The sequence below is a fragment of the Sipha flava genome, unplaced genomic scaffold (genome assembly GCF_003268045.1).
Source record: "Sipha flava isolate LNK unplaced genomic scaffold, YSA_version1 550_pilon_pilon, whole genome shotgun sequence".
Taxonomy (NCBI): Eukaryota; Metazoa; Arthropoda; class Insecta; order Hemiptera; family Aphididae; genus Sipha; species Sipha flava.
The window spans coordinates 384,516-410,523 of record NW_020273533.1 but is presented as its reverse complement, the minus strand read 5'-3'; the positions used below and the strand labels follow the sequence as shown (position 1 = coordinate 410,523).

The 26,008-nt window shown below is 29.2% G+C and overlaps 2 protein-coding genes across 2 annotated transcripts; both read right to left on the bottom strand.

The window, feature by feature from the left end:
• Positions 1–15: 15 nt before the first annotated feature.
• LOC112691026 (ataxin-10) lies at positions 16–3,016 on the bottom strand. Its single transcript, XM_025565138.1, has 5 exons — positions 2,319–3,016; positions 1,024–1,188; positions 526–818; positions 286–467; positions 16–161 (listed from the first exon to the last, which is right to left on the bottom strand). The coding sequence occupies exons 1-5, from the start codon at positions 2,678–2,680 to the stop codon at positions 51–53; spliced, it is 1,113 nt and encodes a 370-aa protein (XP_025420923.1). The 5' UTR covers positions 2,681–3,016; the 3' UTR covers positions 16–50.
• A 1,161-nt stretch (positions 3,017–4,177) lies between these two features.
• LOC112691025 (protein fem-1 homolog B) lies at positions 4,178–12,380 on the bottom strand. The gene is made up of 12 exons (XM_025565137.1): positions 12,038–12,380; positions 11,756–11,936; positions 11,153–11,356; positions 9,992–10,153; positions 9,724–9,916; positions 9,199–9,342; positions 8,757–8,931; positions 6,920–7,063; positions 6,234–6,460; positions 5,939–6,052; positions 5,736–5,863; positions 4,178–4,357 (listed from the first exon to the last, which is right to left on the bottom strand). Exons 1-12 carry the CDS (start codon positions 12,206–12,208, stop codon positions 4,221–4,223), a joined length of 1,980 nt encoding a protein of 659 aa, XP_025420922.1. The 5' UTR covers positions 12,209–12,380; the 3' UTR covers positions 4,178–4,220.
• Positions 12,381–26,008: the final 13,628 nt, after the last annotated feature.

Below are 26,008 nucleotides of genomic sequence, written 5' to 3'. Positions count from 1 at the left end.
TTCAAATAGCAGGTCTCTACAAAAAGATATTGAGTGTTCTCGATTACTGTTTACACACTGTATATATATATATATATATTATGTATATGTAACTCACATGGATTTTTAGCATCAAATGAACAACACTCCAATAGTATTGGAATAATATTATTAACACCCATCTGTTGAAATAAAATAACATTAGTATTCAGTTATTGTTTTTAAAATATATTTTATATTATTGGTAAATTAATTAAAAATAATACTTAAAAGTATTATTACAAAATGCAAAGTATATATAATTACCAAATGTTGGTGTTCTTTATGGTTATAACACATATTTGCTATCAGTCTTATTATATCGGATTTAAACCAAAATCTATGCTGCTTTTGTATTTCAAAATTAACCAATAAATCTGACAAGCCTTTGACTGGGCTAAAGTCATTATTTGAATCCTTACCCTGTTCATGAATAGTTATTAAAATGTCTGAAATAAAAATATATCATTCAACAGTGTACACGGTGTATTACATCTACTACCATACCCATTGATTTTTTTAATAGAGGAGTGTGTTGTTTTATATCAGATTTAAATTTTTCTATACTAGATGCTTTGGCAAGAACATTCACTATATTATTGGTTATTTCTTCAACAGTGCAGTTAATAAAAAAATTGTCTATTATTACATATATAACATCTAAAGACACATCTTCAATATAGTGATCCAACCAAATGGATAACATGCTCGTAAGTTGTTCTTTTGAAGTATAAGAAAGATTTGTATAGGTACATAAGAAATCTTCAGAACTTGAGAAGATGGAATCTAAAAATATTTTACTAAAACCAAACATAATTTAAAAACTTATACACTATTGTTATTAATAAACCATACACCTACAGCAGAAGTTACTTAATATGACTTTCCCTACATTTCAGCAGATTAGGTAAGGTTAATTTATCATTTATTTTCTATCAGATTTTTTAATAAGATCAACAATCGGTAGTCCTGTACTAAATAATTTCTACTGCATTACTAACTCACCTATACTCTATTTCATTGTGAGTCCAGTGTTCCATGATTTTTTTAATTACTTTTTCATCTTTTAAAACATCTTGTCTAAAATGAGTATTGTATAAACATAAATTATACAGCAGCATTATTGAATTATTCAATAACTTAGAATCATCCGATGAAGATATAAAATTTCTAAAACCAAAAAAAGAAAAATCCCCATTACGACATGGAAGGAATACAAGTACACCAAACAATACGATAACTACATAAATATTAATATAAAATTTACATACTTAGATATTTAATATATATTGATATCGAAAAAAACATTTTTATCTAATAGATATGTTAGAATTCTATAACTGTTTACTTAGAAAACAATAAATTTGCTTTGACATTCATGTAATCATCGAACAGTGGCATAATAGAACGTTGAACATACTCGTACAAGTCTGGACTATGGTGGAGGGAGGGCAGAGGGATCGCGTCCCCTGGGCCCACAATGTTATAAGGCTCCCAAACAAATATTAAGAATTCTAAATATCATTGTCACAAAAAATCAAGTAATTTAAAAAAATTATATCGTATAATATTAAATAATTATGAATGTTTTTGGGGTAGGTACAGTATTTTCACTTATACCACAGAATAAAGTACCTAATTACAGATATTACAGTGTTTATATCTATTCTTGGTGGTTGAGTTTGATTAACGATAAGAAACTCAGTTATAAGGTATTGACAAATTTAGAGTAGAAACAAATATCATGATTGTAGAAAAATTTGAAATAAAATTAGATAAAAGGATAACTGCATATAACTATAAATCTCAGCATTTTATATTTATCATTAAGTTAAATATCCAGCTAGATAATGATATTAACTTAAGCTTGGACAACTTCATTTCTATGTATAAAGTTGGCATAGAATCTTATATAAAATATGAGTTGGTTTAATTTAGAGAATATTGGTATCTCAGTAAACCTCTATTTGATGCTTCAAATGTGCATAAAATATTAAAATGGTTTGAAGAAACAAAATTAAAAAATTTAATTTCCTAATATTTTAATTGTAATTAGATTATATTTAACAATTCCTGTCGTAAATTGTTCTGCTGAATGGGCATTTTCAAAGTTGGCAAGCATAAAAAATAAGTTTAGAACTGGACTCAAGAATCCTTAAAATCATTTATAATATTATCTTCTGAACATATTTTAAATTATTTATTTTGTTAAATTGTCGGTGCCTTAATGGGACCCATTGTTCTATAAATCGCCGGGCCTATGCTCGAGCGAAAAACCCGTAAAAAGTGCGCTCGCATACCTTAGTGTGCCGTTAAAATCTTGAAATACAATTCGTTGAGCTTCGCAATGGTTTACAGAAAAATTGGCCAAGAACTGTAACAGTACGCTGCGGCTGAGCGGTACGTCGACGAAGTAGTGGTCACAAAACCAACAGCAGAGCGGTACCAATCCGGATTCCAACAACTCGTGTTTAGCGCTGGACGACAGTCGTGGCGAGTGGTTCCGGAGCCAACGGAAAGCGTCCGTGGCGTATTCCAACTCAGCGTCGGCGGTCGGGCACGTTTTGTCGGACCCGTGAACCGCTGACAAAGATTTTGCGCGAATCAAGTAGATTCGCATAAAGTGACTCGCGAAATCGTCCTCCAACGATCGCAGATCCATCTTCGCGCGACGCAGACTTTACAGTGCGCTTAACAAGACCGCTGAACATTAACACGGACGACTAGCCGGCGATCATCGTTCGAGTTTGGAGCGAAGAGTAAGTTCAACGGTACACCGATAAAATTTGATATTTTAAACATACGATGATGTCGATGTATCACCGATAGTTTTTTTCCGTGTCCTCACCACACTGTCGTAAAATTAGTGCCACAATCAAATTACCAATACCTATATATTTTTTAATTAATTATTTGCAGGAAAATGAATCTCTTCTCAGAAACAGTCAATGAAAAACAAATCCATCCGATGTTCGATGTCCTGTTCATGGGCGGTGCATTGATTGTACACCAGTATAACACAGATAACGTGTTATCTATGATATGATTTATAAATTAATGTAAACGGTAATTTGTTACTTAATCAGTTAAGAAGTGTTATGTCTATTAGAAAACAGGAGTAGTTCACCACAAACATTTCATGAAACTATAAAACAAGAAATAAAAATAAACTTTTACAATATAGCATTAGATAATATGAAAAATGGACTTAATGAAAGATTTAGCCAAAAAACATTGAGTGTAATATCTTCTGTTGGTCATATTTTACAATTAAATCCTAAAAATGAAGATATAGAACTAATCAATAAAATATTTAAAATTGACACACTTCACTTAAAATCTGAAATTAAACTATTTAAAGGATTTACCGATATTCCTAGTGGATCATCAACTACAACAATAGATTATTGGTTGGATTATAATTATAATTATAATTACTAATAATATAACTTAAGGATTATAATCTATAAGCCACGGTTTAAAATATACTTGTCCATTTTATACCGTGCTATAAGCCTTGCCTAATAAAAAGACGCCGTAGATTTGTATTGCGAAACACAAAAGCCTTCTGGACAAACTAGCTATTTTTAGGGAAAAAAAATGTAGCCACTTCTTATTGTCACAGTGTACCGAGTACACCATAGTATCATACAATAGATTTTATAATATATTATTACAAAATCAACGCTATTACTGTCTGCTGATTAGGACGTTTCTCGTATTCTGGAAAATATCAAATTATTATCACAGATTGTTCATTGAAAAATTTTGTTAGCAACAGCGCAGAACAGCAGAACAAAGGAGACAATAATTATTTGCTCAGAATTTAATTTTCACACATTACGATTAGTTCTGTAAACTATTTTGAAGGGCACAAGTTCTCCGTTGAATTCTCAGGATTCCTAGAAGATTTGATTAAATAGGTATTGACTTTGATTGTCTAAACCGCTTTTAAAAGAAAAAAAAATAATTGTGAAACTAATAATACTGTATCATTAATAATGATAGAAAATTAATAGCTGTTTAATGTCGAAAAAAAAAAAATAATACATCAAAGAATAAAATATAAACATAGGACTAACATAAAACATAATATTTAAAAATATCTAATTAACTATTCAATATTTTACGGTAGCAATCACCAACTTTCTATGTATAATATTCAATTTTTAGTAATACACATTAAAATAATATTTTGGAACTTAATGTAAACTAGTAAATAAATTCAATGTTTTTGGTAATTGATTGATGTAAAATTCTCTTGGAGTATTGTTCTTAAGTACTATAGCAGATAGACACTTCAAACTTCTTGGTGTGTTATTTGTTAAATTAAATAAAGCTAAAAAAAATAAAATAAATATTTATTAATAATCAAAAATAAAGAGAGGTAAAGGCAGTAGGTTGTGACGAATTTTAATTGAAGTTTATTAGTCAAGTATTAGAAACAAAGTAATGAAACAAATATTATTTAAATTAACATAAAAATTATATTTAATAGTTAATAATAAAATCTCTAACTTTAAAAATTACATTACTGAAGGGGCTGCCTTAATTTTGTATGCAGTCGGCTATTCATTTTTTCATACTGTTCATAATTCTCTGTAGGATATGAACATCGATGGTTGTACTTTCCCATCTAATGATCTTTTTTAATTTTTATAGTGTATGTGACTTATAAATGAACACTTTAGATTTCAAAAAACCTCACAAAAAGAAATCAGGTGGCATTAAATCAGGAGAATATGGTGGCCAGGCAATATCACAGAATTCAAAAACATTTTTCTAAGAACAGCCATTGAAATATGTGCTGTATAGCTGATAGCACCATCTTGTTGGAACTATAGTTTGTAATCTTGAACTCCTATGCGCTGCAATTCAGCTGGCAACAAGTTATTTAACATTTCTACATAATGTTAAGTGCTACAGTCACAGCTATCGTGTGATTTCGCATAATGATAATATTTCCTGGTGACCACGTTCTCCTGATTTTACACCACCTGATTTCTTTTTATGGGGTTTTTTATAATCTAAAGTGTTCACTAATAAGTCACATATATTTTTAGAATTCAAAGAAGACGTGTATATTCTACAGAGTTTTGAACAGTATGAAAAAACGGATAGCTGACTATACAAAATGATAGTGGCCACTTCAGAAAAGTAATTTTTAAAAATTACGAATTTGTCAATAATAATTAAATATAACATTAATTTTGAATAAAATAAAATTTGTTTCATTACTTTGTTTCTAATACTTGACATACATACAACATAACAAATTTGCATTCAGTGATTCAAATGTAGTGAAGATAGCTTTAATATTAGAGTAAACTGACCTATAATCAAACTTAAAGGGAAGAACATTATCTGTGTTCTGTTGGTTGGTTTTTTCCGATATTTTAATTTTTTTTTAGCGAGTTATGATGTTTTGTAAAATGTTATATTTTACATACTCATAATACATTAAAAATTGAAATATTGGAAAAAACCGACCAACAAAACACAGATAATGTTCTTCCCTCAAAGTTTGATTATAGGTCAGTTTACTCTAATATTAAAGCTAACTTGATAGTTTGTTGTTTTCATTTTGTTACATACATTGTTGTATGTATGTCAGACAGATACAACACATACGAGTATGATGTCCTTTTAATAAACTTAAGATTAAAATTTGCCAGAACTCACTGCCCCACCCTTCATATAGAATATGAGATAATTACTTTTTAGATAACCAGTATGAGGGCATACTCCACATTTGTTTACAAAATCTGTATGAGCACCAGCATTTAATAGTTCAATTACCATCTTTTTTGAATCCAAATAATCACTTTCATGAGGTATATGAGGACTTAAAATATAACAATAAAATAAATATATAATCATTAAATGTAAAATATATTTTTCAAAGTATTAATATACTTACAAATCTTCTATGAATTTACCAATATAATGAAGTGGTGTATTATTATTATTGTCAATTGCGTTAATGTCTGCTCCACAATAAATTAATAACTTCATAGTATGATAATTTGGAAAACTATAATAGACAATAGACAGATTTAAGACGAGACAAAATATTATTCAATAATAAAATAAAATAATACATAAAATAAAATCTATCAGTTAATGAATTATGATAATAAATAGAGTTACAGATAATTATTTTTTTTTATTTCTACTATCTAAAATAAATTACATAGAATATAAATATTTCTTACCAACATATTCCAGTGGTGAAAATATTATCCACATTAGTATCATAATCTAAACATAAGTGAAGTAATGTTTGGTTAGAACTTGTTCTAAGATCAAGTCTATTTATTTCTACTATCATTTTCATTAAATCTCCTTTTAGCGGATCATTTACATTATCAGTATGTTCTAATGCATTACTGGTTATAATAATTAAACCAAGTGTTGAATATATATTTGAAAAATATTCTCTCTATTTTAAAAAGAAACAATTATACAAAATATAGACAAGTTTTATTATTGTATAAAATAGATAAATATATTAAAATTAACTATAATAGTAACTTTTTTATTTTTTTCTCTCAATTCTTTTCTGCTTCAAATATCTTCTTCCTACATCACCTTCATATTTACCAAATTAATTTCACTTTTTGATTGAAAATATTTTTGAATTTTCAAATATCGGAATTTCTCTTTTTTTCTATATTTTTACAATAATTTTTATGTCTCATATTTTCTTATACAAAATTCACACTATGACAACCTAATTTCTCTCATATATCTCTGATTGTATGTCTCATTAGATATCCTATATATATTTATTCCTTAATACATATATTCTAATCATACCATCAAATATCTTGGTAAGTTCAACTTTATTTTACTATCATAAAATATTATAGAAATGTAATTTATATATTTATCATTATACCTCTATAACTTCCCTATCATCAACTGAAAGATCTCCAATTAATTTTTTTTGATTAATTTTAAATTCTTTAATTGCTACTTGCAATATGTCAATTAAATCTGATAGTCTGATATTAATATTGACTTTAATCATTTGACAAAATACCTGAAAAAATTAAAAACAATAGAATTAGAAAATGTAAACATTTTTAACTGATGCAATAAATAAAATTATTATATTATATTACATAATACAAAGTTAAAGGTTACCTGCAACAAAATTAACAATTAGTATGAGTAATTATATTTGTTATAAATTACATAAATTTTTGAGAATTTTTAGTTTTTTTTTTTGGTGATTAGTGTTTTTAGTAAGACACAAATTAATTTTGTAACAGGACCAACTTTAATACAAAATTATATTGCTCATAATTTTGCATATACCCATGATTTAAGATTATTAAAACTATTTTTTTTTACTTTTTACTCCATTAATTCATGCCCAGTAGCGGCTCGTAGTAAATATTCTGGGGAGACTTAAATTATTTAACATAAATTCCATACAATAAAGAACAAGAAAAACCCTTTTATTGGAAAATTAATTATACTTAATACTTTATTAAATATTTAGTTAATATTTTTAGTTTAATTTAATTTAAAATTTTTTTATAAACTAATTACAGTACAGCGACTACCGACGGCGCGATGGCACGGAAATTATTGTCATGAACCCAGTTTCAATAGCATCTATATTACGCGGACTATTCTCCCTGGCCCCTCTGTCCAACAAGCCAAACCATTACATGTTATGATTGAACATATCAGACGTCTGTTTCATTGAAACCGCGATTGTCGAAATTACTAAAATACTTAGATATTGTTTCCATTGAAATAACTATTTATAGGTTTTAATTTTGTGACCTTGAATTTATAATAATAAATAGAGAAATCGCTATAATATATTTTCAATAAAAATAAAAATATTTTTATACATTTTTAAATAGTAATTTAACAAGTAGCTGTTATTTTTTAAGGGGAGACACAGTCTCAACATCTCCCCCAATGAGCCGCCCCTGTTCATATCACAAAGAAAATTAAATGTTAACAAAATTTGGTATTTCAACAAATTTCAATTAAAAAATATTAGTCATTTGGTTATTCTAGAAATATTAATTTTAGGGACTCAAAATATTTACTGAATTTATATTAGCATTTAAAAAAATATTTCATGCATTTTAATCGATTATAGTTTGATAACATAGGAGAAATAAAAGCATTTTAATATCACTTACTTATTATCTAGATGTCTTTTTTTTTTTGTTTAAAATAATAAGTTAAAAATTATAATACCTTATTTAGAAATTTGATTTTACTACTACTATATCAAGCATCTTTAGAAATATAAATTAATTAACCTTCTTGGGTTATCTACCTCTTTCATTTGGAATTATTTTTTGATTGTAATGGTACATTGGTTTTAAGTTCAAAAACCAATATAGCAATACCATTCAACCATCCCTGTATCTTACTCAAAAATAGAATCTTGTCTGTTATAAAATATACAAATATCTTTCTTATATTCCATTTTAATAATTATGCTCTTTACTTCTTTGTACATTCTTTATAATTTATGATAGTTATGGGTTCAGATTATAAAGTGCATTTCAATCATTATTAGTTCAATAGACAAACATTATCGATAAACATAATGAAGTAATATGTTTAGAAAATTGACATTAACAAATTAAACATTATGTAATCTGTACATTATTTTCAATATTGAAAAGGTTTATTAGATTATTTTTTTGAAAATCCTTGAATAAAAAAATCCAAATTTTTAAAATGTTAATCTTGTTTACCTGAGTAAACCGTAAAAGATCTTTCCTGATACCTAAGTGATTTCTTTGAGCTATTTTCATGGCATGATTCCAAAGTTTTAAACAAGGTGAAAAATTTTGTGAATCTGCATAAACAGCTCCACGATATATTATTGATTGCAATATATCTGGATTTTGTACTCCCAAAATCCTTTCTCTGAAATAATATTAAAATTTAAAATTATGATTGTTGAGCTTAAGTAATAAATAGTAAAAAAAAAATTATATTACAAATATAAAGATAGCAATCAAAATATATAAGAAAAATTTAATATATACCAATGTTTAATTTAAAAAATAGTACATAAACATATGGAGAAATAATTTTTTTAATTTTTAATTGTATATTTTATTTTTATTATTCCTAGAATTATTGTTACCAATTTCAAATTATCAAAAAATATATATGAAAATAAAAAATTACCTAATAATCAATGATTCATAATGTAAAGCTGAGTTATTGAGTTTTATTTTCATTAAATCTTCTAAATTTTGACATTCCACTTGATTGTTGTAAGCATCTACTTTTTTATAAACATCTTTAGGTATTATTGGATCACCATCAAATCTAAAAAATATATTTTTTTAATAAAATATACATCAACTAATAATTAAATAAAAAAAACCAATTAGTTTAATTTGTACAATTAATAGCATATTGCATTTGTTAATTCATATTAATGTCTCATTTTTTAATTTACAACAATAAAATTTAATTCCCATGACTATTATAGTTAAATAAATGAATATTATTCAAAAAATTAGTTTATATGAATATTATGCTAAATAGGGTTAGAAAATGCACAAATGATAAATATTTTAAAGTATATTAATCATGGGAACTCGACTAAAGAAATATACAAACACATCACTGAAAATAGTTATTGTATTATTTAATGTAGTATATTGCAAAGAGTTATCAAAATACAATATAATTTAAATTTCTAACCGCATTTCCATTGAATGTTTGAGAAGAGCAAATCCTAGATTATTATCATAACTGTCTTTGTCATTCAAAAATGAAGCACCTAGCAATTCTTCAACTTCAATACGCTCTTTACGAGTCAAATGTAATACACTGAGGAGATATTTTACGAGTTCATAATGTGTTCTTTCAGCAGCAACCAAAATAGGAGTTAAGGCTACAATAATAATTATAATGATTAAGGGGTCTTTACAAATAAAATAATAAAATAATAAATAAAATGTTGATATACAATGATGATTTTTCATTTGCCAAGCATTAGAGTTTAAGAGTAGTTGTATAACTTTAATATTATTAGCTTGAGCAGCAAAATGCATGGCTGTTGCACCACAGTTGGTTTGTTTATTAACATCAGCTCCATTTAGCAATAAATGTTTTACGACTTTTTCATGGCCTGGTAAAATTAATATTTTAAAAATTAAATAAAAAAATTATATGTACATACACAATAAGTGTAATCTCAACATTAAAAACAAAAACATTTTGATTGATTTATAAAATCACCAATTACAAATACATTTTTACATTTTTTGGGATATAGTAATTAATATAAATATATAAATTTAAATATAAATATTAATGAAAGTTCCAATAAAACAAAAAATATTTATAATTACATCGAAAACTTATAAATCAACTCTACTTATATGGATTAATTTCTAAAAAAAAAAAAATACTGAACTACAACAAAATGCTATAATTATACAAATCTTTAATCTTCGAACATATTTGTGAATATGAATTAGGCATTACTATTATTTTTAATTCAATTTTTAGTATATATTATATTATTTTTTGAAATTGACGTTTATTCAAATGTATTGATTGCCAAATGAGTTGGTTATAATTAAAATTAAAAACTAATTAGACAGAGAAGTTATAAATTAAGAACATGTTTGATGTAAAAATATAGTGAGTACTACAATACAATACAATACAGTACTAATTAAAAATTTTAATACATTTATAATTGCATCACTAGAAACATATTTAGAAAGAAGGTACTACAAGTCTAGAAGTAGTTTTCCCTGGAAATAATTTTTAAGGATAGCTAAGTTATATACATATTAAATAACAACTTATATGTATAGAATAGTATAGAAAGTATAGACTTATTCTTTTTTTAAAAAATATATATAATTCAAAATTATTAATTAACAAATAAATATTTATGTATTCAGTAATTAATAATTGGAAACTTACTATTGTTCAGGAAACTATACTTCTAATATAGTTCTGTACATCATATTCAATATTTATTAACTTTCACATGCTTTTACAATAACTATCAAGGTTATGGATATTCATAATTTTACTATTAGAATAATTAAATTCATACCAAAGCATATTACTAGATGCCATTTTTATGAATAACAATACAAAATTATTTTACCTTTGTATGAAGCTATCATAAGACATGTGCTATTAAATATATTGGTTCTATTGACATCAGCCCTATATTGAATCAAACATTCAACAATATCTTCTCTTCCTATATAACAAGCCGCTCGTAAAGGAGTGGATTTTGTTTTAGTACAAAGGTCAACAGTTGCCCCACAACCAAGCAGAACTTGGACTATATCTAAATGTCCAGAACCTGTGAATTGCACAAATATTTAAAATATGAAATTAATAATTCACCAAGCATTAAAATAAAGATAAACAATTTGTATATACTGATGAATGGTAATGATAAGTCAACATGATATTCTAATAATATTAGAAAAAAAACAAATAAATAGTTATGGTTTTACATTTTCTGTAAATATAATATTTTTCATTTAACGACTAAATAATCATATTAAAACATTCATAACTTTATGTAAAAAGAAAAAGGACACCAATAATAGTACCATTAATTGTGATTTAAGTATTCTTGGTAGGAAATGTCATGATCACCTATTATTCATATTATTTATGAATTCTTAAGTAATATCAGTAAATAATACATTGGTGTCATTAAGTATCATATGACAACGGCTATAAATATACTGACCAGCCGCGCACCAAAGTGCTGTAGCTCCATCGACTATCGAATCAAAATGAAAAACCTTTCCCTGAGCATCCAAATTGACATTGCACAGCTGTTCCAACATGTACTTCACGATTTTTGTACGTCCCCTCAGAGAAGCTTCGATAAGCAAAGTCATCTCTTGATCTTTTTCGACGACATATTTCTAAACAGTGACACAAAAGTTCAGCAATCTCATCAGGAACTGGGAGCAGTCGGGAAAGGGAAAATAGCAACGTTGTGCCAAAGCTTTCTACAAACACACACCTCGTTTAAGACTTTTTCCAGTTCTTCGGTGTCGTAATCGGTTATCGAATTTAAAAAGTGCTCGTCTAAACCTTTAATAACGCACAACCGCAGATCTTCCTCGTCGGAGAACCCGAACGGAGACAACGACTCGAATGGAGACAACGACTCGAATCGATTTGGCGACGTCATGACTGACTAACGCGTCACCAGCATATCCGAACTGAGGTTTGTGTTTGGATCGGAGATTCGTGAAACGCTCCTGTACACAGCGGTGTGTCTACATAACAGTGCTGGAAAAAATAACAAAATTAATGTTCACGGGACGTCTGGTATCACATTTGGTCGGGTCGGGTTGCGTTATCATTCGGACCACTGGCACGCGCGCACAACCGGCCGTGATACGTAACAATATTACGGGCGTAATAATAATGAAACCATAACATTACTGTTAGGTACCAGGGCAGGAATTCTTGCCTGGGCCCTAGCCGCGTTATATTTTTCGGGGCTAGATTTCGGTTCACCAATGGAAAAATAAGAAATATTATACATTTCAATAAACACCCTATGTACATAAATAAATAAATGAAGACTGGTTAGCCTGGAGTATTAAATCACGAGTGTTAACCATTTAAACATTTTTATTTTATTTTTTTATTATCTTATTATTTAAAAACATAAATTCGTATCACTATACCACCTCAAGCCAGCGTTCCTTATCCTTTTTTTTTCCATTCATCGACCTTTCGCCATTGCTTTGCGTACTCCCAACTGTACATTTATCAATTTTCACATAGGATGGATAAGATATTATAAAATAAGTTTTAATGGAAAATAAATTATTATGAAGTAGGTAGGTATTTATTTATTCTAATCGGTATGCGCCATACTATGTACCTATATAAAAAAATAATATATTTTTATTTTTTATATTTAGATTTAATGAGCCTTTGCCAATTAGCATCACGGCTCGACAATTATAAATATTATATCGATAGTTTATACATGATAACAATCATTTGTTGCTAATATAGTAGATTAAAATAATAATAGAGATTTATTACATTAAAAATTAATTAATGGTTAAATGAAAAGCTATGATTGTATTTAGAAATGTCACTGGTGTGTTTATGGAAGGTCAATTTTATTTGGGACGGAGGTAAGAAAAGATATAAGTGTGTTAATAATTTAAGTGAATTTCAGAAAGAATTTTGATAAAAACGTTTCGATTACGGAAATATTATTATTTTCAGAACCAGAAAAGGCGTGTGCGTAAGAAGTGGGCTAAGAATTTCGATTTAAATTTGTATTTAATAGTTACGAAGATTTGGGTTTTTAGGGAATCCGATGGATACTGGATTGATGTTTGTGGAGAGATTTAAATGACGAATATCCTTTAAAGTTAGCAGTGTGATCGCCTCTACACAAGGCACATTAAGCTGGGCAGCTTCTTTTTGCTTGCATGGAAAGGGTGATTGGAGACTAGGGATCTACCAATCATTGACACAAGTCTCAGGACTACGTCCTATATCTTGGAACGAATTGACTTAATGAAATTATCACATTATTATCATCATTCATTCGCATCCCGGTGTTCTCTCCGCGCAGACGTCGTTCCATCTTTACAGCGTTACATCAACACAAGAAAATCATGGGTGGCCGCAGAGGCGGTTCCAAAAGAAAAGGAACCCCTCCTCTCAGCAACTCCAAGAAAGTCTACAACCCGGCCTCTTCTCCAACGCCACTTATTGCCTACTACGCCTCAACGTCCCGAATCGACCTCCACTGAACCTTCCGACACAGATTCGGTCTCGGGCGATTCAAATGTTACTTCTGACTTAAACTCACAACCCGGCAGCGAGAATTTGAACATCGTTTCTTCTCCGTCTCCGAAATCTACTACTACTAAATTTAATATTGCTATCCAATCTGATAAATCAAAAATTCCGTTGCCACCACCAATCATTATTCCTGCGTCCTTGTGGCGAAACGCTGCACCACTAATCTTTCAAAATCCGGTAGCCGACTCGGTTGGCATAAGCGCTAAATCGTCGGCCGATGGTAAAATCTACTTGAAATCTTCTAACGTCACTCAATTCCGTCTAATCCAAAAAATACTTCTGTCAAATAATATCAGTTTTTATACCCATACCCTTGCCGCTGACCGCCAGCTTAATGTAGTCCTCAAAGGCATACCCGTAGAAATCTCCGACGATGACCTCAAAAATGAACTGATTGCCCACAATTTCGAAGTGCAAATGACCCGACGTTTCGGTACGGCAGACAAGCCTATGCCTATCTGTCTTGTTATCCTCACTGGCACCCACGCAAAGAATATCTTTGAACTCACCGAACTTTTCTATCTTAAAATAGTAGTCGAGCATTATAGGAAAACTGGTCCATCTCAATGCCACACCTGCCAACGATTCGGCCATGGTTCACAAAACTGTGGTAACCATCCACGCTGCATAAAATGCGCTGGCTCCCACCGCACTAGCGACTGCCAAAAAACCCGTGACCAAACTCCTACATGCGCAAACTGCAACGGACCCCACACAGCGAACTACCGCGGATGTCCGTCTTATACTCAAGCCACAAATTCACCTTCCAAAAGCCAATCAAACCTTACGAAACCCTTACCAGTTCAGATCACTAAGATCCAGTCCCCTCAACAACCTAATCTCGAACCAATAACATCAGTTAGTTCCGCTGGAATACATCCTGATTACGCAACAGCAACAAAAAATAAACCAGCAATCAACATTAACTCAATCATCACTCTTCTGACCAAGCTCCTCTCAGACATCTCAACGGCTGACGACCCAAAGTCAATAATCTGCTCAACTATAACATCATTCCTCAATATTCTAACAAATAGTTATGAATAACCTCAGAATTCTTCACTGGAATTCAGATGGTATAAGAAACAAAATTAATGAACTTCAGGCCTTCGCATCCAAACTCAAAATTGACATTATTCTCTTAAGTGAAACACACCTCAAACCATCTATCAAATTACACATTCCAAATTTTCACGCGTACAGAACGGATCTACCAACTGTCAGAGGTTCTCTCACCCACGGAGGCACTGCTGTGTTAGTACACCGCCGCATTGTTCATCTACCTACTACTCTTCGCACAAATCTTCAACCTACCTCAATAATAATCAAAATATTTGACATGGAAATCCTCGTAACTGCAGTCTACAAACCTCCCAACCAAACGCTTGAAACGTCTGATCTAGACACCCTTACACAAAGCTCTGTCTGGTCAATCTCTGCCGGCGACTTCAATGCCAAGCATTCCATGTGGAACAGCCGTATTTCCAACACTTCGGGCTCAACATTGTACAACCACGTGTGCCAAAATGATTACGCCGTCATTGCCCCTACTTCTTCGACTCGTCACCCTTACAGTCAATCTTACCGGCCTGATGTGCTTGATATCGCCCTCATAAAAGTCCCTCTACCAGTCACGGTAACCAACTTAAATGATCTCTCGTCTGATCACAACCCGGTACTTCTCGAAGTTCATGGAACTCCAATCGCCTCCAATCTTCCACCATCTAAATGCTTCATCAACTGGCGCAAATACACCGACATACTTGCAAATAAGCCAGTAGATGTAAATCCTAGCACTGCTAGGATAGGTTTTTTAAAATTTCCAAACACTGTATTTCGGCCTGAATCCAATTTTTCTGCGCCGTATCAACAAATGGAATTCTGTGATCCTGGTTTCAATTTTTCTATTAGGTACATATTATTACCTAATATGTAATAATCAATAATCAATTATAATTGTATATATTTTTCCACATATATTTTATTATGGTTTCGAAAGTGATAACGATTTTTGTAACCTGTTTTCCTCAACCAGTCATCACTCCCAACCACAAAAAGCTGGTCGACTGCAGCAGACTGCAGCACTGTTAGGTATTCACCATGGTAAACAAAGATAACTGACATTAATTTTATAAATAGATTCAATATTAGCATTATGCACAGAGTATACTTTGTGGCATTATTGTACCATGTAATAATGTGCTCTATGATATTATGATTGATAAAATTAGGACAACCAATAATAACCAAATCATCAAATCAAAAATAACATTGTTTATCTATACAGTATACATTATTATTTAATGATTTAGTCAGCAGTATGTATTTTTTTGCGTTTTAACTTTTATGTGTGCCACGTGTAGTCGGATACCTACATAATTCGAGTTTTCAAAAATTTTGATCATGAGTTTAAGTAAACGAAAATGCGTTTTCGGGTTATGCATATATATATATATATATATATATATATATATATATGTTACGGTGTAAGATGTAAACGCGGTAAAAGATGTCATCCCCGGTAAATGACATCATTTACCTAAAAATTGGTAAACGTTGTAAATGCAGACATTCTTCGGTTATTGTCGTCAATCACCAGTTTAATTGGAGAATGATGTTTAATATTTTTATAAACGAAAATCCCAACTAGCATAACGTCGATAACCCGAGTAATAATATGAGATAATCTTTTAGTTTATTAGTTAGTATCGACGGGTATATTATAACGAGTTGTATTTGCTACGAATGTGTATTTTATAATATTATTTGTAAACATTTTTGTCACCAGTGAACAAAATATAATAAAAGTTAGATTAAATTATAGTGTTATAGTTTTATTCAATTTTAATATTTAAGTATGCAGAACAAATTTAAAGCAGCAATTGACAAAATTGTCAGCATTAAAAAGAGAAGTGACAATATATTTTATTTTAGTTCTGAAGAATACAACAAGATTCAAAAAAATAAAAGAATTAAAAATTGGAACACTAAAAAAAACGGTAACGAATAACAGACTTATACGTAAATATGATGTTGTGTCAATTGGGGGAGAAGAAAAATTGATTAAAACTATAGTTGATAATGAATCTGACGTTTTATATTACGTCACAGTAGACGAGTTGTTTTAAGTAATTCACACCGCACATTTAACAGTAGGGCATGGTGGTAGAAATAGGATGATGGTTGAGTTAAAAACAAAATATTGTAATGTAACAACGGAGGCAGTTATGGCATATTTAGGTTTATGCAGTAATTATCAAGTAAAACAATCAAATCCGAAAAGAGGGCTTGTGACAAAACCAATTATACATTCCGCATTTAATTCAAGAGCGCAAATTAACAATGTTTGGTTTTACAGCGAGAATAGGGTTAACTTCAGCAGGGATACTTTACGATGAAATAGAAAAAATTAAGTCAGAAGAAGATATTGAAGAACTTTTTAATAACAGCAACTATTCAGATCATATTAATGCGGTAGAAGATGATTTAGTCAGTGTTGGAGATCTTGAAAATGAAATAAACTTGGAGACTGAAAATGAATTAAGAAATACTAAAGACATTTGAATTTAAAATCTGGTTTTTTACATCATTTACCTACATAATCGAATCATTTTGGTAAAAGACGTCATTCACCAATATTCATCTTTTACCGTAACATATGTATATAATAAAATATAGTTGTTTAATTTGGTATTTCGTAGATATTATTAGGTACACAATATTATAAAGTTTTAATCTGATTTTTTTCAAATTAATAAGTCATCATATACTAAGAAGTAAATTACTAAATGGTAATAAATGTAACTAAATAAAATAAATCTAACCCCTTCAAATGCACGATAATTTTATTGAAATACTTTTTTGAACCTAAGTGCAGTTCGACCACTATCTGTTTTTTACCCGAGTGCAGTTTAACCATTACCTTTTTTAAACACAAATGCAATTCGACTAAAATAAGTGCAATTCGACCATACCCGTAAGTAGATTGTAAACTCGGCCCGGAAATTTCAAGTAATAAAAAAGATCGGTTGTAAATTCGGTGCGATAATATTTACAAGTGAAATAAAATAGCGATGTATAAACCGCAAATGTACAGCTTTTTTAAAAACGTTTGGAATAAATAATGATATTACGAAGAAAAATGATGATCATCTGCATGAACCTATCAGGGACCAAGTACTATAACGACAATGTGTTACCACCGTGGCCAAACGCAAAGGAACTGAGGATATCTGCAGTAGGTCAAAACATTTTTTTGTAGTGCAGTAAACAATGTACCTGACGTGCAAGATCCACAAAGAAGTGATATTCAGTATATTAAAAGGTATATATACAACGCCTCCTCATGGTGTTCTCTGGGTAATGCTAAATGGTTCTTAAAAATATTATAAGAAAATTTTACAAATGTACATTTTTATCTGGACCGAGTTTACACTTAAATTATTTTTACCTGAAAAAAACATGGGCTGAGTTTACACTTAAATTATTTTTACCTGAAAAAAATATGGGCTGAGTTTATAATGACCTCTTGAAAACTTTTTTTCCTCGGGCCGAGTTTACAATCGCCCATAATTCTTACTAACTCAATAAAGTTGTCTGAGTGTAGTTTAACCGGTCTTTCATTAAATGAATATACTCAGGGATCATACTCAAAAAAATAAAATAATTCTAGGACTTTTTCTAAGAGACCTTTTAAATATATAATATTGTTATTTTAACGTATCTGACGAAATATTTCATCTGGGCAACCATTATATCTTTAATCGTGATAGTGATATAGGTAAATAATTACAGGATGTTCGTATTATTATATTCATATAGGTACATTGATAGATAATTATGCGGATTCACGTTGATTTGGCAAAAAGTTGGTATGGGTTTGCGGCAGTGGCTGTTTCATCTCGCAAAGGATGAATTGCATACCCTGCCACTCCCGTGGACACGCCTATGATTCCCACCAATCTGGCTGGATGGGAACGTTTCCAATCTGGAGTTGCGTTTGAAAGGCCAAGTGTCTGAAGGATGAGTGTGGTTAGGTGAGGTTAACCCCGAAATAGCCTTTGAATTGCCAGCATACCAGTTAGATTAGTCCGGTGAGTCAGATAAGCGCGTTTTAATGTACAGAGGTGATCGTCGCCAAACTTGATACAGCGTGGACAGTGATCAAAACACCATCGAGTATGGTCTGGCAGTAGTGGTATTAAAGTAGGACCCGATTGACATAATACGGATTTTCAATTTCACCGGAGTATTGAATAGGAAAAAAACCAATATACATTTTATAACTTAAATTCGGTATAATCTTTGGGGTTGTTCGGTAACATTTAATTATTGAAATCTGATTCCACAAATAATAAATAAACTCGTAAGTCTGAATTCACAGAAAGCCTATTACGATAATTATTTTTGATGAACGTGTATAACGAAAAAGCCTTTTTTACAAATACAGTGCTCGTTATCGAATATTTCATAAATCATTTATCTATTCAAATACTTTAATTTTTAAATTTTCCGCCATTACCCTTTTTCCCTCAAGTATCCTCTCGTATATTTTTGCATAGCATCAAGCGTAAAGCGTAAACCACCGATTAAGAAACGCTGTCATAGACGGCTACTAAAATATTACGATTAAATCGATCATAGAATATTATATAACTGTTTGATTCGTAAATAAAACGTTGATATTCAATTAATTAATTATTTTGGGACTGATATAAACGAATAACAGTCTTCATCAATAGTTGGTAGTTGGTAAATTTAATGAAGGTACATTAAACATTTTAATAGTTAATATTATGCTATCTTTGTTTTATTGGTTTTTTGAAAGTTTACTGGGTCCATAAGCTAGCACATAGGGTAGTCAGGGTAGGTACTTCAAACTTTCCCTCACCACCAAAATATTCAATATAATCATGATAATAAATAATCATAAATGTTTGACCACTTCAACACGTCCTTAAACAGAAAAATGTAAGAATATTGGAAAAATATAATTATTAAGTTAAATGAGGCTACCCAATACAAATTAGTTGTTATAATTAAATGTTAATGTGTTATGTATGACTACTCTGCCAGTATTGTTTGCACACACTTATGACTGGACGATAAGTAAAAATTCCTGCCCGTTTCCTTAGACATTTCAAAAATGTAAAATACAATTTATCAAAAATAAAAGTATATATTCAAAGTTCTAATCATCCCAAATATGTTACTAAAACTTCTGATGGTTTTAACTTCCCTTTTCTACTTCAAATATGATTTTCGACAGGGTAACAATATAAAATTATAAATAATTAATATGAACATGTCCGAAAAGGTAGATCAAACTTCTTTAAATGGAAGGGGATGTTATTAAAACATGCTACTCTTATGACCTTTTTTTTTTTAGTGATTAGATTCTGGGATAATAGAAAATATTCAAAGGTCTGTAACCGAAAGTGACAGGATTATTTTCAAGAAGAAAACATGTACTTTTGGTACCCATCCACCCTTTAAAAAATTAAAATTTCTAGAGGCGGTTCCAGAGCCTTGGTTAGGGGGGGGGGCTAAGTTATAATTTTACAAAATCGTATAACAAAAAGAAAACAATTATTTTTACAACACAAATTCAAGTTGTCTATTTTTAAAATTGGCAAAAATATTAATAATATGATCTATTTGATCTAGAATATCTACATACTTGTGCGTGTCGTATTATAGTACATATTATAATATGCATTTTTTGTTAACAATATCATTTTTTTTATAAATACGGTACGGGATTGGAAGGGGACCGCGGCCCCTAGGGCCCCCCTGGATCCGCCCCTGATAATGTCTCTCTATTTATGTTTAATAGAACATATTAATTTTTCAAATTATGTAATAACTGGACAACTGTTACTTGACCTAGTTTACTATATCTTATAGTAATTTATAGCACAATATAATGTAGGAATGTTGGTAACAAATATTGATGCTAGGGAGGTACCCATTTCAATATCTGACATGGTCAACTGTCCGTTTTGGATTCATGTTCACCACGTTTTTGGTAACGGATCATTTAGAGACTATTTCCATATTCAAGTTCCAGAACTGCTACTAACAATGAAATCATTGCCTCTAGTGTTGTGTGAATTCCCAAGACAATTACTTTAAAGGAGATAAAATGTGAAATGATCATTTTATTCCAATAAAAAAATTATAAAAATTACTTTCATATTTACACACGACACAAAAATGATATGCATTATTCAAATAATTTGCTGATCCGTCATCGTGTTATTTATTATCATGTCTGAAACAAACGGATCAGGAATTGAGTAAGCGTATAAAATTGCTGTTGAATTTAAAAATTGTTCCGAATTGTCAACAATTAATATTTTTTTTTCTGTTATCACGAAAAAAGTATTTTTTTCGTATCGACTCGGGTGATACAGATACTCATCTTTATATTTGCATCGACATCGTTCTAGTACTAGCCGACGTGGCGCGAGAATAGCTCGAAATCGATTTATAACTTACATCGTAACACGACCTTTATGAATATGACCGTGTAAAAAAAATACCACATCTATGTGTATCGTATACACATCATATACTTACTAAGTATCGCAACACACAAACAGATACTCCAACTTATACAGCGTTTTCAATCGTATCGCCGTATGCGCACGCGTATAATTTTTGACTCTTTTCGTGCACACGTATTCCGTCACATCCGTATATGCGTATACGTGTGGCATACGTGGGCGCGTGCGTGCTTGCGTGTGTTAGACGACTTGACAAGCTGTGATTTATTGTATAAACTCTCAGGAGAGCTCTTTCTCGCCCTCTCTTCGCAGTTGCGTTCTTATATAATCACATGTATATGATACATATATATATGTGTGTGTGTGTGTGTGTGTGTATCTACGTCGTGAGTATTCGAAAACCTCTGAAGCAGCCAAAGGAAGCGAAAAGGAGAAGAAAAAAATAAAGAAATAAGCGAACGAAATAAAAATTATCACTATGCACTATTTTATATACTAATAGTTATACATCCTGCAACTGTGTGAATTACCAGAAAATATGATATTGTTATAATCCTCCGATTGATAGAAAAGTAAACATGATATTTTCCAAGAATATAAAACAAAACGTATGTTGTGAATATTTTGGTCTGTTTACCAAAAAAAGATTATTGATGTGTGAAAAAATATTCAGTTGAGTATGATAGAATAATCTCGTAATATTCTGTGTTTTGCTATAAGCCTTCTATCAATCTTCTAATTCAATCCAAAAATGACTAAATTAGTCACTTATACTCTTTTTATGAATGTTCAATATGATGTCAATAGTTCCAAACGAATATTCATTGAAAAATTATAGAATAATAAATGTATACTATACACAGAATAATAATTTATTTTTTCTGATATACAATGATATATACATATAAAGCTAATGTATATGAAATATTGTTTTAGTTAAGATGTATTTGTTTCTTACTTTTTAAATAATATAGATAGAAACCATTGATGTATTATTTTAATAAATAAAATAAAAGTAGATTGGAATAAATAGTTTTTATTTTAATAATTTTATTCTTGCATAAATTACGTATATGTATATATGTGATTATAAACTTTTTTTTAAAAGTAGGTAGATGTAATATTTGATACAATTAACAATTATACAATAAATGGTTAATAATAAGTAATGACATAATAATAAAATATAAAATGTGCCTAATTTAACCAAATACATTGATTAGAGACAAATTTGTATCGACTGTTGTACTTGCTTAAAGTATAGAAAATTGTGTAATATATTGCTGACCACCATAGCCATATAAACCTTAAATTCTAATGATTAATGATCACACAAATTATAAATAATTATCAAAACCTTTACTTCAATAACAACAATAAAAAAGCAAATGTATTGCTGTTATTAAGGCCGTAGCAAAAGGGGACGAGAGGTTCCAACATCCCGAACACAATTTCTGGGAAGGCACGAAAATGAATAATTTGTATTTTATGTTAAAAGTTGTAACGGTCAATGTTTTATTTAAAAAAAAACTTCAACATCCTTCATACTAATTGAAGCACTTGTTGAAAATAATATCTAATAATTATAATATTTTTACATTAAAAATTCATAAGAACGCATTTTCAAGTTTCGTATTAGCACTCAGACGGTTTTGATTGGCAGTGTCGAAAATTGACATTCGAGATTTGATTAGGATTCAAACAAAAGAGTTAAAAGAGTTGAGAGTCAATTCACTGATTCAACTCATTAAACTGAGCTGAGTTGAAAGATTCGATTCATCAAAATTAGTTGAAATTTCTATCTCAAAGCAGTATCTAAGCAGTCACGATTCTTTCATATAATTTGTTAGTTTTCAAATTGAAAATAATTATTTAAGTATTAATTTAGGTAAGGTCCATTTCATAACTAGAAAAAAAGTTTTGTGTAAATATCATTAAGTTGGTTATTAATAATTTTGTTTAATGCCAATTTTTCATAGCAAAAAAAAATTTAAAAATAATTTAGGATTGCGAAAAAACATATATAACGGCACAACTGATATAAAATTAACTACCTAGTTGTAGTTTTAAATTTAAATTGAGTTTAAATATCCATTCGATATATAATAGTAGGTACTACAATACACACATATACGCACCCACATACGTCGATTTATTTTAATTATTTTAATCAAATGAGTAATAAACATCCTGTTATAAACTTTTAGAACTATGTAACTTCATTATGTTCAATCAATAAAAAGAAAAAAATAATGTTGACCTCAAGTTGAATTGTATTAAAAATATAATATTTTAAAGATATATTAAAGCGTTGTACTCCAATAAAAAGTAACTGTCATGTTGAAAAAATTAAAATTTTAACATACATAAAGTTTATTTGATATAAAGTGAATGGATCACTTTATTTGGGGATCTTAAATTATTTGAAGTTAAATAAAGGTTATTGCGTTATTAATCATTGCGATTGTAAAACAAATTCTAATAATTTCTAGTATATGTAATATTTATATGAACTGTGGAAAATTTTTCGTTTTATTAATTATTGTCAAATTTTTAGCAGAAATCGCTTATAAAATTAATAATACTCATCCACCCGTCAAATAAAAAATAAACTCATTTAATATAAAATATCATAATATAGTCATAAACAAAGATTTCGACATTTAAAAAATTCGATTTATAGGTAGAAATCGTAAGCATTTCAACTATATACGTAAAAATACTTAGAACATTTTAGAATGAAAACCATTTTATTAGGAGTTTTCACCAGTTTGCAATGGATTTCACTGTTTTATCATAATATTTATGATGATAACTAATTATTAGTTTACTTCGTTATTTTGGAAAACGGGATTTATAAAATTCTCGTTTATTTATTCATTGATATAAAGTCTATCGTTTATAACATTAAATGTCATTCACTCAAACAACAAACAGTCAACTAACAGTCAAAATTTGAAATTTAAATTTGTATATTAATTAATTAATTAAATTATTAATTATTAATTAATTAATTAATTTTTTGAGTGAGATATCGTATGATAACTTACGGTCTCAAAATAATCGAATCACTCGATAAAAAACGCACAGTGTTTATAGAACATTGATTATTATTAAATCAACATTATTGTCAATGAAAATATAATATACGTAATTCAAAGCGTTATAAAAGGTTATAAAAAATTGTTCCACAGTCCGATCTAGTGGCGTAGAAATACTACTATACTGTTGTAGGTACTCGGTTCTCGTTGTATTCGATAGAATTTGAACGCGCTAGATAGCGCACCATGTACTTCAAGACTTCAAAAACGTGTACATAATTTTAAATATTTACGTCCCATGCAATTACGTGACCAAACACGGTACTAAACACGTAATAATATCGATGAACAATTAAAACAATGATGCATTTGGAATTCAACCATATATTGCAAAATATCTGCAGAATTTTACTGTAATCGATTGTACACAATCTATCCTATGATTAACACAACCATCGATAAAATATTTGTTATGGACAAAGAATGCGTCATGTGGTGGCATATAAAGTTTTAACACTATTACATTGACGTGGCGTGGTAAAATTTAAATAACATTATCCCTATTTAATCTCGCGCGTACTACATTGTTAATTGATTCAAATTAATATTTCTATATAAACTCGTTATTTGTTGTCAATTATATTTACTTATATTTTTCAATATTATAAATTATTTGAACATTAGATAAACGTACAAAATCTTATTTATTACGGAAACAAATAGAATACGCGTAAATTAATGAAAACAGCTGCGCGTAGGGGCGTATTGATATATCAGATTACATCCATACCGCCCGATGACAAATATTACAATAATCGAATGATTATTATATTATAATTAAAGACCGGATATAATTGTATTAAAAATATCTTAAAATTGCACTAAAAAAGATGCCAATATTGCAATGAAATACATTAAAATTACATAGTAAAATCATATCAAATTTATAATCATTAATTACTTAAATAATATTATGGGCATTTATATAATATTTACAAAATATATAATTTTTCTGAATTAAAATTTATAATTACATACATCTCTAAATTGTGTTATTGAAAATTATATCGTCTGTTATTTAAAATATGTTTATATAATGAAAAAGTACGTTCAACATCGACACTTGTTATCGATGCATATTTATAATAGTTTAAAAATTGGGTGTTATGTCTAAATAAACATTTTGATTTCCTGTTATAATCTCAGAGTAAGTTTTAATACTTTTATATCCTTCATTTTTTCTAAGACGTATTTTAATTTATCTTTAACTATTTTTCCATTGGGACCGGGAATATTTATAGAGATATTTATACTAAATATTTTTATTTAGTTAGTATTTGTTTAGTATTTATTTATTTATTAATTTATTTAGTAGGTATTTATACTAAATATGTTTAAACTATTAAGTAATTGACTATTTGATTCTTTTAAACTTGTGAGTTTTGTGGATAACCCAGGTAAGTATAATTTAAAAATCCTAAACTACAGTTAAGTACACGTAAAAATGTACGTCGTAGTTATATTTTTTTTATAAAATCACTTTGGAAATAATAATTTGTATATTTAATTAAGTGATGCATACAAAAATTGCAATAATTACAA

What these genes read in the sequence shown, in the direction of transcription:
- LOC112691025 (XM_025565137.1), bottom strand. Translation starts at nt 12,208, where the DNA reads ATGACGTCGCCAAATCGATTCGAGTCGTTGTCTCCATTCGAGTCGTTG. An exon ending in GGTAAATTCATAGAAGATTT is followed by an intron (nt 5,864 to 5,938) that starts GTAAGTATATTA and finishes TTATATTTTAAG; the next exon opens with TCCTCATATACCTCATGAAA. An exon ending in TCATACTGGTTATCTAAAAA is followed by an intron (nt 4,358 to 5,735) that starts GTAATTATCTCA and finishes TATTTTTTTTAG; the next exon opens with CTTTATTTAATTTAACAAAT.
- LOC112691026 (XM_025565138.1), bottom strand. Translation starts at nt 2,680, where the DNA reads ATGGATCTGCGATCGTTGGAGGACGATTTCGCGAGTCACTTTATGCGA. An exon ending in GATTTTAACGGCACACTAAG is followed by an intron (nt 1,189 to 2,318) that starts GTATGCGAGCGC and finishes TTTTGGTTTTAG; the next exon opens with AAATTTTATATCTTCATCGG. An exon ending in TCTATTAAAAAAATCAATGG is followed by an intron (nt 468 to 525) that starts GTATGGTAGTAG and finishes TTTTTATTTCAG; the next exon opens with ACATTTTAATAACTATTCAT.